The 18557-nt window shown below is 53.2% G+C and overlaps 1 protein-coding gene across 4 annotated transcripts in view; it reads left to right on the top strand.

Moving 5' to 3' along the window:
• The window catches only part of ABAT (4-aminobutyrate aminotransferase), a 97907-nt gene that overhangs the window by 72082 nt on the left and 7268 nt on the right, over positions 1-18557 (top strand). For 3 of the 4 annotated variants that reach the window (XM_075995091.1, XM_012785273.3, XM_012785280.3), the window contains exons 6-14: positions 2426-2475; positions 11740-11820; positions 12459-12551; positions 12991-13053; positions 13958-14021; positions 14494-14642; positions 15800-15937; positions 16275-16442; positions 17088-17234. In XM_075995091.1, the coding sequence (XP_075851206.1) occupies positions 2426-2475; positions 11740-11820; positions 12459-12551; positions 12991-13053; positions 13958-14021; positions 14494-14642; positions 15800-15937; positions 16275-16442; positions 17088-17234 (953 nt within the window). Of the gene's footprint in view, positions 1-2425; positions 2476-11739; positions 11821-12458; positions 12552-12990; positions 13054-13957; positions 14022-14493; positions 14643-15799; positions 15938-16274; positions 16443-17087; positions 17235-17495; positions 17666-18557 lie in introns of those variants that run through there. The other variant, XM_075995092.1, reaches the window with a different exon arrangement.

Genomic DNA, 18557 nt, shown 5'->3' on the forward strand with positions numbered 1-18557 from the left:
CTTGCATGGCTAATGCTTCTTTGCTTGATCGATTCCTGGCCGCATCCAGCGGCCTGAAGCCTGTCCCTTCGCAGAGGGTGCTGGCTCCTCTGTCGCAGAGGGGACAAGGCGTCCTTGCTCCCCTCACTCTCTCCCCACCCAGCCTGAGGCCTTCCCTGACCCAGCCCTGGGTGTCTCCTCCTCCTTGATGTCCCCCGGCACATTTCCTCAAACCTGTTTGTTTCCATTAAGATGCAATCAGACAGTAGGCAGATGGCTCATTCTTTCGGGGAAGTCCATCATTCAGGGATGCCTCTGCCTCTGAACAGCATTGTAGATTCAAAGATTTGCAAAACCCCATCTCCCCTTTGGGTTGGAGTGGAAGGGACTGGCTCCCAATTTACCCTGGGTTCAAATCCTGCCTCCACCATACAGCAGCGGTGGGACTGTGAGCCCCTCCCCAGGGCCGCCCCAGCCAGCCAGCACGGGGGTGGGGGGCAGCATTTGTTAAAAGACTTGAAGTTCTAAAAGCATCTCCCTGGCCACCTTTCATTTCATGCTTGTAGTCTTTGTGAGGGTGTTTCTTTCTTTCCCTTTTTGTTTTTGTTTTTTGAGACTGTGTCTCATCTGTCACTCTGGCTAAAGTGTGGTGGCATCATCTTTGCTCATTGCAATCTTAATCTCATGGTCCGGCGATCCTCCTGCCTCCGCCCCCCAGAGTGCTAGGGCTGCAGGTGTGAGCCACTGTGCCCAGCCAGTGCTGGGTCTTTCACAGCTGTCTACACTTGCTCATATCTTACTGCGGCAGCAGGTCGGGCCCCAGGACTGGAGCCTCGTGCCAGCAACATACGGATTGTTCCTGCTGCATTCAGCCTCGGACCACAGTGATACAAAGTCTCTTTCAAAGTAAATGTATTTATAGAAACTAGGTACAAGGTGTGTGATACTTAAAGATTGGGAGTTTTTCTCTAAAGTTGACTTCCTACTCCAAGATTCTTGATTTTATCATAGGCAACATTTTTGAGTTCTTGCTCAGGAAGCCAACACGTGATATAATTGTAGAGTGTGTCTTCAAAAAAGGCCCTAGAAGACGAAAACAATCTTGCTAAAATCTACTGTGACTACAGAATAAGCCTTCTAAATTAACTTTTAAAAATTTTTTGTTAAATTTTAATGGGGGCCGGGCGCGGTGGCTCACGCCTGTAATCCTAGCACTCTGGGAGGCCGAGGCGGGCGGATTGCTCGAGGTCAGGAGTCCGAAACCAGCCTGAGCAAGAGCGAGACCCCGTCTCTACTATAAATAGAAAAAAATTAATGGGCCAACTAATATATATAGAAAAAATCAGCCGGGCATGGTGGCACATGCCTGTAGTCCCAGCTACTCGGGAGGCTGAGGCAGGAGGATCGCTTGAGCCCAGAAGTTTGAGGTTGCTGTGAGCTAGGCTGACGCCACAGCACTCACCCTAGCCTGGACAACAAAGCAAGACTCTGTCTCAAAAAAAAAAACAAAAATTTTTTAATGGGGTGGACGGAACCAGTGTCATTCCCAAGCCTGAGCCATGTCCCCAGTTCTCCTCCCAGAAGCAACCATACTTATTGGTCTCTTCTAGAGACATTCAGTGCATATATAAGTGTACATACATATATATCAAATGTCCCCCTTTTTACTGAGCAGATATCAGAGATTATTCTAACTCAGCACAAATAAATCTGTCTCATCCTCTTCTGCAGCTGCACAGTCACAGGAGAAGGCTTTCATCGTGTGGATAAATCTTAGTTTATTTCCTCGGACCTGCCATTGATGGACGTTACATTGCTTTCAAGTCTTGACATATTGGAGTGTCATAATTAAGACCCATGTACATAGGTCTTTACACACATTTGTGAGACAAATTGGTAGGAGAGCAATTGCTACATCAAAGCGTGCCCTAAGCCTCATAGTGCAACGTCAGCCCCGGCCCAGTGAATGCAGATGGCCTTGGGGAGTAGGCAAGCGCAGCGGGAGGCCTGCTGGCCGCAGGTTGCAGGTGGCGTCACCCGCCCACTCAGTCCCTGAGCAAACATTTACTGAGACTTGACTCAGCCAGTGAGCTCTGGAGAAGTCGAGGACTGTCTTTGCAACTCTTCACTGCTGATCCACACCCCAGCCCTAGTCGTGACATTGCTTTGACCTTGCATTTATCTCCTCTGTGTCTATCTAATCCAGGAGCTCTCAAACCTGAGCAAGCCTCAGAATGTGGTAGAGCATTTGGTGAAGGCTTCTGGGCTGCTCCTGAAGAGATTCTGAGTCAGGGTCCTTGGGTGGGGCCCAGGAATCTCTCCTTGTCTGCAAAGGACAAAAGATCCTTTGCGGAGTGGAGAGAGTTGCAGGGTTGGGCAGGAAGGGGGGCAGGGCTGGGTGCCCCCGGATGTGATGTTGATGTCTGACACTCCGTCCTCTCCCCAGGCTACAGCCACCCCGCCCTGGCGAAGCTCATCCAACAGCCTCAGAACGTGGTACGTCTCCGGGTTACTCAGACTAAAGACCAGATGTGCTCACGGCCATGCACAGAATCTCTTGGGTGACCTTGGAAACACTCTATTCATTTATTCTTTCATTCCATAAGTATTTATCGGGACCATACTATGTGACAGACACTTGGAATGCCTTGGTGGGCGAAAACACAGTGTCCCATCCCCGTGGAGCCGGTCCATTAACCAGACACCTAATAGAGCACAGCAACCGTATCGAGTCCTGCAGATAAGACAGGCACTGCTGTGTGGGCGTAAAATAACGATGGTAATGATGGGTAGTGTTTAAGAAGAGTATAATATGTACCCAACACTGTGTGTGGCACGTTACAGCTGCAATGTTGACAAGTCCCCAAGCAAGTACTCTTGTTATCCCCATTTTGCAGATGCAGAAACTGGGGCCCAGAGAGGCTAAGTATTTGCCCAAGGCCACACAGCCAATGGAGGTGCTGAGAATGAACCCACAGGAGCTGAACTATTCGGGGGATGGAGGGCGGGAAGGACTTCCCAGAGAAGTGACGTTTGAGCTGAGAGCTGGAGGAGAGGAAGGTCTGATAGGTGTGGGTCAGGAGTGGGCCCAGCCAGGAGAACAGGGCAGCGGGAGGGCGGCATCGGCAGGAGCAGACAGCAGGGAGGGCTCCGAGGAGGACCGGAGCAGCAGCAAGGGGACCCGGCCCTTTGTCTTGTTTCGTTTTGTTTCACCCTCCTGTGTGCTTAGTGAGGGACACAGCGTTTACATGCCCGCTAGACTACGGTTCTCCACCTCGGTACTTTTGACATCTGGGGCCAGATTATTCCTTACTGTGAAGGTGTGTCCCGTGTGTTGTGTTTAGCAACATCTTTTACCCGCTAGATGCCAGCAGCACCCCCTCCCTCTGTTGTGACAACCAAAATTGCCTACAGCCATGGGCAAGTGTCCCCTGGGGGGCACATTCACCCAACGAGAACCCTTTTGGTAGAAGACCAGTTTCTACCAATGGCTTTCCGCCTGAGCAAGGCGGAAAGCCATTGCGTGGTCACACTGAAGTATAGCACGCACGCATGTGCATGCAGCCCGAACGCACGCTCAACGGATTTTCCCATGTCACTGGTGTTTCTTGAATTTTTTTTTCATTATTATGCTGTTAAGAAGCTGGGGGTGACATTATTTTCCTAACTGTTCCCCATCTTTTATTTATTTATTTTTTATTTTTCTTTTTGAGACAGAGTCTCGCTGTGTTGCCCAGGCTAGAATGAGTGCTGTGGCGTCAGCCTAGCTCACAGAAACACCTGGGCTCAAGCGATCCTTCTGCCTCAGCCTCCCGAGTAGCTGGGACTACAGGCATGCGCCACCATGCCCGGCTAATTTTTTCTATATATATTAGTTGGCCAATTAATTTCTTTCTATTTATAGTAGAGACGGGGTCTCGCTCTTGCTCAGGCTGGTTTCGAACTCCTGGCCTCGAGCAATCCGCCCGCCTCGGCCTCCCAGAGTGCTAGGATTACAGGCCTGAGCCACCGCGCCTGGCCCTGTTCCCCATCTTTTAATATCACCTTATTAGTTTTCTGTTGCTACCACGGCAAATCACCACAACTTAATGGTTTAGAACAACACCCACGTAATGTCTCGCAGTCTTTGTGGGCTGGGAGCCTGCTGGGCCCAGTTGGGTACTCAGCTTGAGGCTTCTCAAAGCTGAAATCAATGAGGTGACCCACCTGGGCTCTCAGGTGGAGGGTCTGGTGGGGAATCTGCCTTGGGCACGTTAAGGTTGGTGGCAAATTCGTTTCATTCTGTTTCCACGTGGCCCCTCCATCTTCAAGCTAGCGGCTGAGTCCTTCTCTGTCTTCCTCTCCTACGCCTGCTACTAAGGGCTCGTGTGGTTGCACTGGGATTGCAGATTAATCTCCCTATCTGAACCGATTAGGAACCTTAATTACTATACATCAGCCAAGTCCCTTTTGCCGTGTGACATGTTCACGGTCCCAGGGATGGGATGAGGGTGTGGCATCTTCTCGGGGCTCTAATTGCAGCCACGGCACACAGGTATGCCGTTGCACTGAAGTCTGTGCTTTGTATGGTAACAGGGTGAGATGGTTTTGCCCCCGACGAGAATGCAGGGATTGTAACAGGGACTCAAATCGCGTCCCACACAGCTACTATTTCCCCCAGCCAAATCAGGCAGACCACAGCCCCTGTTAGAAAACAGACAGATGCGTTTCTCCTGTTGTTTGTGGCCACGTAAGTGGCATTGCAAAGTGAGTACTCTTTATCTTGTTTGGCTTATTTAACTCGAAACCGTGTCCTTATTGTGTGTGGCCGCAGATGAGGGGGTCTCGTGGCTCTGCAGTATCCCCTGTGCGAGCACGCCGCACTCAGCCTGCCCGTTCTGCTGCTGCTGGGCACGTGGGCGGTCCCAGTCTGGGGCTCTGGCGAGCACTGCTGCTGGGAGCCATTGAGCGTGTGTCTGTTGGCGAACACGTTCATGCTTTTCCGTGGGACACAAAGCCAGGAGTGGGACCGCTGGCCACAGTGTGCGCACTTGCAGCTCCAGCGGACGCTGCCGGACGGTTTTCCACATGGGTTGTGCTGGTTTCCACCCCCGCCGGCCGTGCGTGAGAGTTCCAGGTGCTCCACATCCTCGCCAGCCCCGAGTATCGCTGGAGAATTTTCCATCGGCGCAGAGTGGGACTTACGAAAGGATTCTAAGAAAGGCAGGAGGAAGCAACGCCCAATCCTGGCCAGAAACTGAATCCCTGGCCTTAAAACTTTGCTCCAGTCTTACCAGCAGAGTTGAAAAGATAACAGGAGAAAAGCCAACTTCCCTCTTTGTAGATAGGCGTGCCCTGCGTGGGAGAGGCTGGGGACATGCTTGCCTCCAGTGGCGGGCAGGTTCAGGGCGGGTTCAGGGCGGCTGTCGAGGAACCGCGTCCTGCGGAAGGTGTCTGAGGGCCCCTTTGCAGCCCGGGCCTGCGCGGCGGGTGTGTTTACATTCGAAGCACGGCTTTGTTTCGAAACGCTGTGCAGATCCCAGATGCTTTGGCAGTTGGTGCTGACAAAAAAATGTGTCAACAAACATGTCAGACACATTTGCAGTGTCAACCGCCTCCGGAGGCAGAGTCGTCCCCAACGGGCACGTGACGTCGGGCCCAGGGATTCTGATTTCAGGAGATGGCTGCACCCCGTCCCTACCAGGGAAGGGAGCGCCCCCCGCACCCCCGCACGGCTGCCCTCAGGATGCATCCGAACTCCCCCGCTTCACATGCCAGGCCTCGGTGATCGGCACCTGCTTTCTTCTTCGGCCTTATTGCTTGACGCTGGTTCAGTCGCCGGTTCGTGGCTGCATGCCTCCCCCGCACAGGCGCGGCGCTGGGTGCTGGGTTTGGCGGGAGTCCGAGTTCCATCCCTGTCTATGCTGAGTGTTTCCGCAGAGGACTTGGGTCGGGGGCCTGGGGAGAGCGGTTCCCTGACACAGTCTTGGAGAAGTGGCAGTGGGCTAGAGGGACCTTTTCAGTAGGGTCCACCTGGGGCAGCAGGCTAGGGGCTGTTGACTGGCGTCTTGGGTATTCCAAATCCTTGGCTGGAGATGGGCTCAGGAGGAGGTTAGGGTATTTCACCTGGCCAGGGCAGGCTCCTCCAGGTCATCTGGCTCCTGAGAAGTGGCTTCAACCCTTTTGCACCACCCTGAAACTCCACCGTAATTACTTCCTGTGAGTGCAAGCAATGAGACCATGTCCCCAGGAGCTAATATGTGGCTTCCAGTTACGATTCCTTATGTCACCATGGCCATCTCATTACATTGCCCCCAAGCTATGCAATAATTACCAGGCACTGCTTTTGCCCAGTCAGGTTGCAGTGAATGCTCGTAGCACAGCAGGCCTGGCCAGGTAAGACACATGACCAGGGCCTTGCCAGCTGCTGCATCCTCTGTATGCCTTGTCATCTCCCTGGCTTCTTACAAGCACCTGGCAGGTGAAGACTCCAAAGCTCAGAGAGGTTAAGTGACTTGCCCAAGGTTGCACAGCCATTGAAACCAAAGCTTCACACTGCACTTTAAGACTGCCGAGCTGATGGCAAGGATTCGAGAAACCTGTCCTCATTTAATTCCACTACCCCATGTCCCAGATATCTTCTGTTCCTAATGTCACGCCTTGTCGAGCAAGAACACCACCCCCACATCTTTCCTGGGCCCAGATAGGCAGTCAAGCTGCCAGCCAGCCCGCCTGTGCCCCTCTGGGAGCCACTTCCCTGCTGCCACTGACGGCAGCTTGCTCCCACCCCCTTCTCATGCTGTGCCTGCCTTCGTAGGAGCCCCGCTGGCAGCTCGGAGGCAGAAGGAAATGCTCCCTACAGACCCCCACAGGCAAGCCAAGGTCTCCAGCTTGTGCCAAGCATTAAATTATCAGGTGGAGGCTGCCTGGAGGGTCAGACAGAGAATGGCGGCTGCAGCCAGTAAGCCTGGGTCTGGGTTGTGGTTCTGCTCCTTCCTGGCTGTGTGATTTGGGGCAAGTTGCTTGACTTCTCTGGTCCTCAGTTTCCCCAGCTCTACAAAGAGGAGGGTTAACTTCCTCCACTACTTATCCTTAGACCCACCTGGGTGGTCACCAAGCAGAAAAAGTACCAGATATGAATTTGCCACGATTTCTAGCAGTCCTAGCCGAGTCCTCAAGCCACGAGGAGAATGATGTCTGGGTCCTCTCTGTCCGTGGGTTTCCCCATGCAGTGATGTCACCGCTTGGATTTGCACTGAGTGTATTATTAATGCTTTGATTATGTCCAAGAGAGAGGTACTGAAGATGTCCCCGCATCCCAGCGCTATCCTCCCCCCTTTATAACTAGGTTGTTGTTTAGACAATTGTGGATGCACAGATGAGCTGTAAAGAGAGGCCACACGTACCTTTCCCCAGCTGTCCCCTGTGTCAGCATCTCACCTCAGGTACGTCTGTCTAAGCACTCTGTACAGATTAACGTTGGGACACGGCACGCTGCAGGCTTTACTTGGATTTCACCGGTTTTCACACTAATGTCGTTTGTCGTTCCAGGATCTGATCCAGGATGCCTAATTGCATTAAGTACAATCCCCTTTTCTAACCCAAATCCACTTCCTCGTGAGCCCGTTGCTTATCCCCATCCCAGACCCCTCCAGGCCTCTTCCCAGTCGCCGCCCGGGGTTGCTGGCTGGACCTCCAGCGGCTGTCCTGCTCCTAGCCCATTAGCGGGTCCCTTCTCATCAGCATGAAAGGGCTCTCATCACCAAGTCACTGGAGGGGCCAAACTCAGCAGGGCCTGGGGCTCCTGGGCAGCCCCCAGCTGTGCCCTGGCTCCCCTCCCTCCTGGAGTCCGGGAGTAACCCCCCCCCACACACACACAGCTTCCACCTCTGTCTCTTGCAGAGCTGAACTTTTCTGAATTCACTGGCTTGACACATTTTGCCTCTAAATCTAAAGCATCTCTCCTCTAGTATAACAACTTGTTCTTCTGATCAGTAAAGGGTGACAAGGTTATAAGGACAAGTAAAGTTCCTGCCCAATGCCTGCCACAAGTCGGTGCCCAAGAGGCACCAGTGCTGTCTTTCCCTTGCTGGCTTCTGGGGGCTCACAGCTCCACCCTCTCTGGGCGCACCTCGTCCTTCTATGGGGCCAGGAGGCTGGTGGCACCCCTGTGAGCTCGAAGGGCAGGTGTTATTCTCCCTTTTTTTGAGAGAGAGAGAGAGAGAGAGGGTCACCTGGGCTAGAGGTGCAGTGGCAGCATCACTCCTTTTAAAGACTAAATACTTGGCCGGGCGCGGTGGCTCACACCTGTAATCCTAGCACTCTGGGAGGCCAAGGCTGGCGGATCGCTCAAGGTCAGGAGTTTGAAAGCAGCCTGAGCAAGAGCAAGACCCCATCTCTACTAAAAATAGAAAGAAATTAATTGGACAACTAAAAATATATAGAAAAAATCAGCCTGGCATGGTGGCGCATGCCTGTAGTCCCAGCTACTCAGGAGGCTGAGGCAGGAGGATCGCTTGAGCCCAGGAGATTGAGGTTGCTGTGAGCTAGGCTGATGCCACAGCACTCACTCTAGCCTGGGCAACAGAGTGAGACTCTGTCTCAAAAAAAAAAAAAAAAAAAAAAAAAAATCAATAAATAAAGACTAAATACTTGAGGCTCATTAACATTAAGTGACTTAACCTTAATAGTTTGAACTCCTAATCTAGCACTTTTGCACTCCCTTAAGTGGTCTCTGGAATGAAATACAGTCATGTGTTGCTTAACAACAGGGATCCATTCTCAGTGGGCAATTTTGTTGTGCCAGCATCATTATAATCTTATGGGACCATCATATAGGTAGTGCACACTCAACCAAGATGCCATTGTGCAGTGCACATGACTCCAGTGTGAGTGAATGCTCTACTGTCCAGAAATAGAGTGCAGCGGTTTACGTAATGGCACTTAGTAAGTAAGTTACAGAATGGACGGTGGGGGTACAAACCTTCCTGACTAGCTTTTTATAAAAAGAAGAAAAAAAAATCCACTGTAATCTCAGCCTTTCCACGGGATTGCAACTTTTACAAAAACCATTTTAGTAGCCGTATAATGTTACCTTGAGTTAATGTGCCTTCCTTCCCTTAACCGAATATTGGGCACTGAAGAGTGTTTCTCCTTTTTGTTGTTGTAAAGACTGCTACAGAATTAAATTCCTAGCCTTTGTCCACACTTGAAGTCCTTTCTTTAGAGACGGTCAGGAGATGAGACAGCCCCAATCAGAGTATGAGATGCGGTGAGGCTTTTAAGATACAGCAACAACCAGCACAGTCGAGACTTCTGCCACGGCAGGTGTCCTTCCTGGATTAGATTTCTATGGTTTGTTTTCCTCGTCCGGCTCCGCTCTGGGGACATGGCAGCAAGCCTGGCAGGGGAGGTTCGGGACGGCCACCCTGCTGTGTGGGCAGCTGGCGACCAAGCCCGGGTTTCAGAGCCAGCACAGTAGTGGGGGACTGTCCCTCAGCTGTTTAAAGGTATTTTGGACAGCATTTCAGAGTTAATGCGCATTGAAATCTGCACTCCTCTTTTCTTCTGAAATTCGGAGGCACTGGCTCCCTGGGCCCGAGCTCCTGCCCGGCAGCCACAGAGCAGCGCTGGCCCAGGCCCGGCCAGGCAGCTCCGTCCCCGCCACCACCAGGCACGCCCGCTCCCGGGCGTCGGGCAGGAGCGTCCCTTCAGCATCCGGCCACACTGCCGATTTCCTTGCAGAGGAAAGGGTTTCTCTGGATCTACACCCATCAGAGTGAGAAAGAAAGAGCGACAGACAGAATCTTGTAATCTTCTAACACGGCCTTTTCCACACTCAGTCTACCCTGGGTATTTAGCCAGCCACCGCCCCCGCCCAGACCCGCGGTCTATTTAGAAATTCCAGAGCTGCCGCCGTCTCCTCATGCCTTATTTTTCTTCTTTATTTCTTTAAAAAAATTAAGGTGCAGTTTACATGCAGTAAAATCCACCTTTGTTAGTGTACGGTTCCCTATAGGTTTCAGCAAATGCACAGTCAAAATCCAGACACGTTTGCACACCTGTGTTCCCAGTAGTGATATTCACAGCGGCCAGCAGGTGGCAGCAACCCACCTGTCCATCGACAGTGGGTGGCTACACAAGACGTGGTCTATCCGTGCAGTGGAATATTATTTAGCCTTAAGGAGAAAGGAAATGCTAACATATACCACAACATGGATGAACACTGAGGACATTACGCTAAGGGAAACAAGCCTGTCACAAAAAGACAAATACTATATGATTGCACTTTGACAAGGCATGTAGAGTAGTTGAACTCACAGAGACAGAAAGTAGAATGGGTTGCCAGGGCTGGGGGAGTGGGAATGGGAAGCTGCTTAATGGGGGCGGAGTTTCAACTCAGGATGATGAAAAAGTTCTAGAGATGGATGGTGGCGATGGTTGCACAACAGTGGGGCGTGGTTATCTCTACTGAACTGTACATATAGAAATAGTTAAGATGCCTAGCACCCTGGGAGGCCGAGGCGGGAGGACCGCTTGAGCTCAAGAGTTCGAAACCAGCCTGAGCAAGAGCGAGACCCCGTCTGTACTAAAAACAGAAAGAAATTAGTTGCCCAACTAAAAATATATAGAAAAAACTAGCCGGGCATGGTGGCACATGCCTGTAGTCCCAGCTACTGGGGAGGCTGAGGCAGTAGGATCGCTTGAGCCCAGGAGTCTGAGGTTGCTGTGAGCTAGGCTGACGCCACGGCACTCACTCTAGCCTGGGCAACAGAGTGAGGCTCTGTCTCAAAAATAAATAAATAGTTAAGATGGTAGGTTTTATTTATGTGTTTTTTATTATAAACTTTTCTGAAGCCTAGATAGAATGGGTTTATCACCCCAAATAGTACCCGGGCCTTTTTCAGTGAATCTGACTCCAGCCCCTGGCAAGCGCGAGCTGTTTTCTGTCCCAGCAGCGTTGCCTTTTCCAGACTGTCATAGGCATGGAACCCTACGGCACATAACCCTTTGATTCCGGCCTCTGCCGCTCAGCGTCCTGACTCAGGTTCTTCCGCGCTGCTGTGCGCACGGGTAGACGGCTCCTTTTTGTCGCCGAGTCGCGTTCCGTTGCGTGCAGGAACCGCCGTTTGTCTCTCTTTCCCCAGTGGAGGGACACGTGGGCCGTTTCCAGTTTTTGGCAACTGAGAACAAAAGCCAGAATAAACATCCACGCACATATGTTTGTGTGGACACGAGCTTTCAGCCCACCTGGGCAAACACCGGAGTGGATTGCTGGGTGACAGGGAAGGGGACGTCCCACGTTGTGAGAAACGACCAAGCCGCTTTCCAAAGGGGCAGCGCATTTTGCCTTCTCACCAGCCGCGAATGAGGGTTCTACTTGCTCCACATCCTCAGTGGTACTTGCTAGTGTACATTTTTTGGCTCTTATAGCCATTCTGATGGTTTTTAAAAGAAAAATTATAGATTCACAAGAAGTTACCAAAAAATAGCATAAAGGGGTCCCATGTACCCTTCACTCAGTTTCCCCCAATCAGTAGCGTCTTTTATGACTATAATGCAGTATCACAACCAGGAAATTGACACTATTTTAAAAATCCAGAGCAATCATAGTGGATTTCTCTAAAATGTCAGGGCACCCTGCCGTTCCCCACACTGCAGAGCGCCATCCACCTGCGACACTCAGAGCCTGTCGGAACGCGGGGTCTGTGCAGGGCATGGTCCGTGGGTGGGGGCTGGGCCGGGCTGAGAAGTCACCGTTTGTCTCCTGGCCTTTTGCAGAGCACGTTCATCAACAGACCTGCCCTGGGAATCCTGCCTCCGGAGAACTTCGTGGAGAAGCTCCGGTCGTCCTTGCTCTCGGTGAGTTCCCAGGGGACCACCTGGCCGCCGTGGCAGCCCCGCTGTGCTCAGACACGGTGCCACCCGCCCGGGGAGGAGAAGACCCAGAGCCATGACAATGACGGATGGGCGCTGCTTGGGAAATTGAGCTCTTTGTGCTTATGCTTTCATGCAGAGTGTTTTTAATTTTCCTTTTGTAGAAAATGAGGGATTCTTTGTGTGCAGGACAAAGGGAACTTGGGAAATTCATGTGTCCTACAACAGGAGCTTTGTGCATGTTACTCAGTCTTTCCCCTGCTTCTTGATGTCAGCTGTTGCGAAGATAAAAGTCTTTGGGAGCCTCAGCTTCCCACCTGGGGGACGTGGGTGTCCTAGGGAGCAGTCATTGTGTCACCAGCGACAGATGGGGCTTTTTCACCCCTCTTTCCTCTCTGCCAGCCTCAGGGGCTGGGCCTTCCTGGGCGTCTCAGCTCCTGGACAAGCCTGAGTCCACCCTCCCCGTCCCATGCTTCCAGGACAAGCCTGGCTCCCTCCTGCCCTCCCTCTGCCTCCCCAAGGCCCCGGAGCCCAGGGTGTGCCCCACCCCCACCCTGTGGAGATACAGCCCTGGGAAGCTGAGTCCGTATAAGCCTGGGTCACAGCTGTTTCCCTCACTGCAGGTGGCTCCCAAGGGGATGTCCCAGCTCATCACCATGGCCTGTGGCTCCTGCTCCAATGAGAATGCATTCAAGACCATCTTCATGTGGTACCGGGTGAGGTTTGGGGCATGAACACACACACACACATGCACACGCACACACCCCTGTGTGTACCCAGCCACACACTCGCCCCTTGTCCGACTGTTCATCCTGACCGGCTAGAGTAGCAGACTTCGGTGACCTGAGTTAAAATCCAGGGAGGCCGGCATCAAACCTACGCAGTGTGACTATTACTCTACTTTTCCTCGCCTAACCTAAGCCCCCGCCACAGATCTGAGTTGTTGGCGATAGAATATTGTGCATCCTGTGGATTCCACTGTTTATTTAGTTGCAAGCACAACTAACAGTCTCATGCCTCAGTACAGCCATGTGACAATCAGTACATGAGAGCAGCTGCTGAAAGTACTTTCCTGCTGTCCGGACTGACAGGGGTGTGGGTGGGATGCCCCACCCCAGAGCGCGTCTGACATTTTGTTCTGTTCTGTCCTGGCAGAGCAAGGAAAGGGGGCAGAGGGGCTTCTCCAAAGAGGAGCTGGAGACCTGCATGATTAACCAGGCGAGTGCGGCTGGGCTTCCATCGCGTGCGTCTGGGGGGCTGGCACTGTCCCTCTCGATTAGGGGGAGTCCCCACACGTTTCCATTTGGGGGTCTGCTTCCTGGGTGTCAAGGTTGAGTGGAGCACTCCCTGGTGGGCTTTCCGTGGTTTCCCAGGACGGACGACTGCCTGGATTTGACGGGTCTAGAACAATCCAGTATATCTGCAGGAATGCGTGCACCAGGTGGCAGCTGGGCATCTGCTTGGGACTGGGAGAGGACTGGGACATCATGCACCCTGCACTCAGAGCTGGTCTATCAAGGGCAGACCTCCTGCAAAGGCCAGAGCCACTTCCTGGGAGGGGCCTACCCAGCTCAGCCCCTGTCTCAGGTCACCCTGGGAGGCAGGTGTCCCTCGTTAGCACCTGGCCCACCTGAGACAGGAGCTTGAAGAGCTGCAGAGCAGGGGTACAACTCCCAGCCCCCTGCCCGCCAAGTGGGAACAGGAAGGAGAAAGGCAGGGAGTGCTGCTTGGCCACCTGCTGCTGCCACAGGAGAAAAATGAGCCCAAATGGTGCAGGGCTTGTGAGAATCCGGAATCTCAGATATTTGTGTGAAATCTCTTTATTTTAAATTTGGCAATAGATTTAACCCTTTGCACTCGCTTGCTTTTTTCTCATCATCCACTCGACATTATCCACACTCGACATCCGAGTACAAAGGGTTAAAAAAAATTTAAGTATGTGGGTAAAATAAAACATCTGTGTCCTGAATACAGACCTCAGGGGTCCAGTTGGTAGCATGCGCCTGAGAAGGGCTCCCAGTCCTTCTGGCAGATGTCTCCGTCCCCCTGGGTCTGCGGGGTCAACGGCACAGCTCCGGCGTCCCTACAGTGGTGACTGACGACTGGTATTTCTCGGTTCTAGGCCCCCGGGTGCCCCGAGTACAGCATCCTCTCCTTCATGGGCGCGTTCCACGGGAGAACCATGGGTAAGGAGGCCGAGGCACAGCAGTGGCAGCAGCCACGGCCGCCTTCCGTGTGGCCCTGGCCGTCTGTTCATGTCGTCTCATTGGCTCCACACAGCTCCCCTGGGAAGTGTGGGTTATTATTCCTACTCTGCAGATGTGGGAATCAAGGCTCAGGCCATTCAGTGACAGAGCCAGGATCTGAACTCTAGACTCTCTGTCTTCAATACTTGTGCTTAATCTGTGATAAATCACAAAGCAAACATGCACACACACGCACGCATATGCACGCACACACCCACAAGCACACATGAAAATTAAAGGTTCGCAGGTTCCCCTTCAGCTTCAGAATGTTGTAAGAACTGGAGTTCTGCGGGCGACCGGCCTCCCCGGGCATTGAAAGCCCTGGGCTGAAAAGCCTGTCCCCTCCCTTTCAAAGGCTGTCCAGCCCACTTCCCCAAGCCTAGCATCTGCTTTTTTGTTTTGCCGGACTCAGGTTGCCTAGCGACCACGCACTCCAAAGCCATTCACAAGCTCGACATCCCCTCCTTCGACTGGCCCATCGCGCCCTTCCCCCGGCTGAAATATCCTCTGGAAGAGTTTGTGAAAGAAAACCAACAAGAGGAAGCCCGCTGTCTGGAAGAGGTAACCCCGGATCTCGCAGATCCTCCCCGCTCCAGCCCCTTACGCTCGCCACCCCAAGACTTGGCCCAGGAGAAGAGGAGCAGATGACGGGTTTACCCGGGGACCTGTGTGGTGCTCCCTGGGAGGGAGGTGGGGACAGGGAGACAAGTATCCCGAATATTCCCCCTATTGGGAAGGGCAGGGTGACACACTGTTTCTCACCCAGCATCCATCACCCCATTGGGCACCAATGTCTGTATCACTGAAGTTCCTTTGGGGGCCAGCTTCAGTAACCCTCCAATGAGAGAAAAAGAATATGGGGTGTCGCATAGGAACCAGTGGTTCCACGGATCCTCTGGCACACTGGTTTTGTCCTGCCCCAGGTCCTAAGGCTTTGTTGGGCCGCCTTGGGGGTTGTGTTGGGAGAAACTGGGGACACACAGCCCCTGTCGCCTCAGGCTTCCTCTTCGGCCAAACAGTCCACCTTTGGTCTGTTCTGGGGTTCCATGGAGGATGCTGGAAAGATTCTGTTGCTGGAAAAAAAAATAACTGTCACTCTTCAGGTTTGGATTGAGCTCCAATAAGGCTGTGGTTTTCCTCTTAGGCTCATCATCATGTCCAGTGGATTAATGTTTACTGAGCACCTACTAGGTGTCAAGCACGATGCTAGGTGCTGGGTATCAGTGGCAAATGAAAGAAAGGAGATCATGGGGTAACGCACGGCACTGCCCGATAGGAATATAATCCAGCACAGGGATGTAATCACAGCTTTTCTAGAAATCACATTTTTTACAAAGCAAAAAGCCACGAAGTGCAAATGATGGAAAGCGAAGACAAGTGTCTTGGAGCTTCCCTGCGGTGAGTGGTGGAGACCAAGGCCAAAATCACACCATCCGAGCAGAAGGCTTTTGTTAGTTGTGCATGATAAGGAGAGATTTCACTCGTTAGTCTATCTAGGTGTATGCTCCCAGCACTTTGGGAGGCGAGGTGAGAGCATCAGTCAGGGCTTTGAGACCAGCCTGGGCAACGTGGTGAGGCTCTGTCTCTTTAAAAAAGAAAGAAAAAAACCCCACATTTTCTATAACACTTTAAGGGGCTCATGGAACCCCAGATGCCCGCCCATGGATACGGGTCAAGAGCCTCAGCGAGCAATCGTCTCTTCCCCATCCGGAATCTAGGTGGAGGATCTCATCGTGAAATACCGGAAAAAGGAAAAGACAGTGGCCGGGATCATCGTGGAGCCCATCCAGTCCGAGGGTGGAGACAACCATGCGTCCGACGATTTCTTCCGGAAGCTGAGGGACATCGCCAGGAAGGTCAGTGGACGCGGCCGAGGGCAGGCAGGACTACAGGGGCTCCTGGGGTGGGTCCTAGGCCAAGGGCTGGCTCCAGCTCTGTCCCGGAGCCCTTGTTTAGTGCCGGGAGCACTTGACGCTCCGGGTCTTCTGTTCCGGTTCGGCAGTGTTAGGAGCCAGACACAGCTCTGCTTACGGGTCTGTTCTGTTTTGTGTGGCCTGAGAACGGGGCCTTGGCTTGCAGTTCAGGACACAGGCCCGTTGCGGCTGGGCTGGGCTTTGGCAGTGGTGGGCTGGGCGGGGGCGGGGCTGCTCCACCAGCCGCCTGCGCATGTTCATTACCCATCTCCGTCCCCAGCACGGCTGTGCCTTCTTGGTGGACGAGGTCCAGACTGGAGGGGGCTGCACCGGCAAGTTCTGGGCCCATGAGCACTGGGGCTTGGACGACCCAGCAGACCTGATGACCTTCAGCAAGAAGATGATGACTGGCGGCTTCTTCCACAAGGAGGAGTTCAGGCCTAATGCTGTGAGTCGCTGTCCGTGGGCAGAGCAGGGCACGTCCCTCTCATAGCTGCTCCTTCCTCACAAACGGGGAGCTGGGCGCACACCTAACGTCTCACGGAAGTTTCCGAGGGCCCTGTTCTTACCGGTTTCATTAGCCCATGGTGATCACCCAAGCTCTCTTCAAGGCCAACTCCGGGGCAGTCCTTTGTCAGTCTTTCGCCGATTCTCTGTGTGCACACGCAGTAACACTGCTAATAGTGGCTGCCGGGGACCGAGCCTTTGCTGTGTGCCTGGCCCAGTGGGTGATCTTTGTTTCAGACGGCTAGAGATCTAGCCCAACTCTACCACCTACCAGCCATAGTTACCCTGGGAAATCACTCATCTTCCTCCTGTGTAAATTGGGAAGTGTCGTAGTTAGAGGACCAGCTGTCTAGCTTCCCCGGGACTGAGGGATGTCCCAGAGCATGGGACGATTTGGTCTCCCTGATAGCAGTAGCTACCTACGGGGTTGTCACTGTTGGAAGAATTCAGTGAGATAAGACGCATTCTCCTCCCAGCCCTGGGGGATGCTCGCTGAGTTAGTTTCTCTCTGCGCCGAGAAGGCGTGTCCCATGGCCCCTTCGGGATGGGCCCACGTGTGACCCTCCTGACCCCCTCCTCGCTCCAGCCCTACCGGATCTTCAACACCTGGCTGGGGGACCCATCCAAGAACCTGCTCCTGGCCGAGGTCATCGACGTCATCAAGCGGGAAGACCTGCTGAACAACGCAGCGCACGCCGGGAAGGTGCTGCTCACGGGGCTGCTGGACCTCCAGGTACCCCACGCGGCCCCGCACCCCGGAGGCTCCCCCACCACAGGCCCCACAAGCCCAGGGCAAGCCCGGCGGTCTGCAGCATGGCGTGGCACTCGGTGTTCCAGCCATCGTGGCGGCGCTGCGCTGCTCCTGGCCTCCTGGCCTTTGCACGTGCCGTGCCCTCTGCAGAGATGGCTCCCGTCCCCGTCCCCATCCCAGTCCCCGCTCCTGAACTCCCGGCTGTCTTTGGGCATCACGTTCAGACGTCCCTCCTTTGAGCAGCCTCCCTGGCACCCCGTCTCACTCACAGCGATGCGCCATCCCGCTCTGCGCCGCCTTCTCCACACCACCGCTCGGCAGTAGGGCTGTCTCTCGGGCTGCTTGCAAGCCACGCAAGTCATTTGAACGTTCTAGTAACCAGATGAGATGTAAGAAAGGAAGTGAAATTCATTTTAATAAAATATTCTATTGCCGGGTGCGGTGGCTCACGCCTGTAACCCTAGCACTCTGAGAGGCCAAGGCAGGTGGATTGCTCGAGGTCAGGAGTTCAAAACCAGCCTGAGCAAGAGCAAGACCCTGTCTCTACTAAAAATAGACAGAAATTATCTGGACAACTAGGAATATATAGAAAAAATTAGCCGGGCATGGTGGCACATGCCTGTAGTCCCAGCTACTCGGGAGGCTGAGGCAGAAGGATTGCTTGAGCCCAGGAGATTGAGGTTGCTGTGAGCCAGGCTGACGCCACGGCACTCACTCTAGCCTGGGCAACAAAGTGAGACTCTGTCTCAAAAAAAAAAAAAAAGAACCTTTGCGATTACTTTGGGTTCACAAGCATCACTCTCCTAGACTTGGGGAGGGGGGGTTGGTGGCTGGGGGGGCCCAGTGTTTCCAGAAGTGGCCAGAAGAGCCCAAAGTTGAGAGGAGCGATGACCATCTCCAGGTGTCTGGTCTCAAAGAGCCACCTGAGATCTTGAAGCATCCAGGCCCCAGTGGCTTGGGCAGAACCCCGGCAGGTGGTGACATTCATAGTGATGGTGGTGGTGATAATGACAGCAGGGAAGACGATAGCAGTAAAAACTTCTATTTATGTGGAAATCAAACAGTAATGCTGTGGGTCTCCCCACTATTATTACCCCTATTTTACAGAGGAGGAAACTGAGGCAAGGAGGTGTTATTAACTTCCCCAAAGTTATGTGGCTTCGTCGTGGCACTGCTGACATTTGAACTTGATTCTGGTGCACTTCAAAGTCACGTTCTTTGCCAGTGTTTGCCTCTCCGGCAGGATCAAGGACCTACTAGTAATATCCGTAACGGCAACTTCCATCAGTTGAGAACTCGCTTATG

This window comes from Microcebus murinus, chromosome 19, assembly GCF_040939455.1.
Source record: "Microcebus murinus isolate Inina chromosome 19, M.murinus_Inina_mat1.0, whole genome shotgun sequence".
Taxonomy (NCBI): Eukaryota; Metazoa; Chordata; class Mammalia; order Primates; family Cheirogaleidae; genus Microcebus; species Microcebus murinus.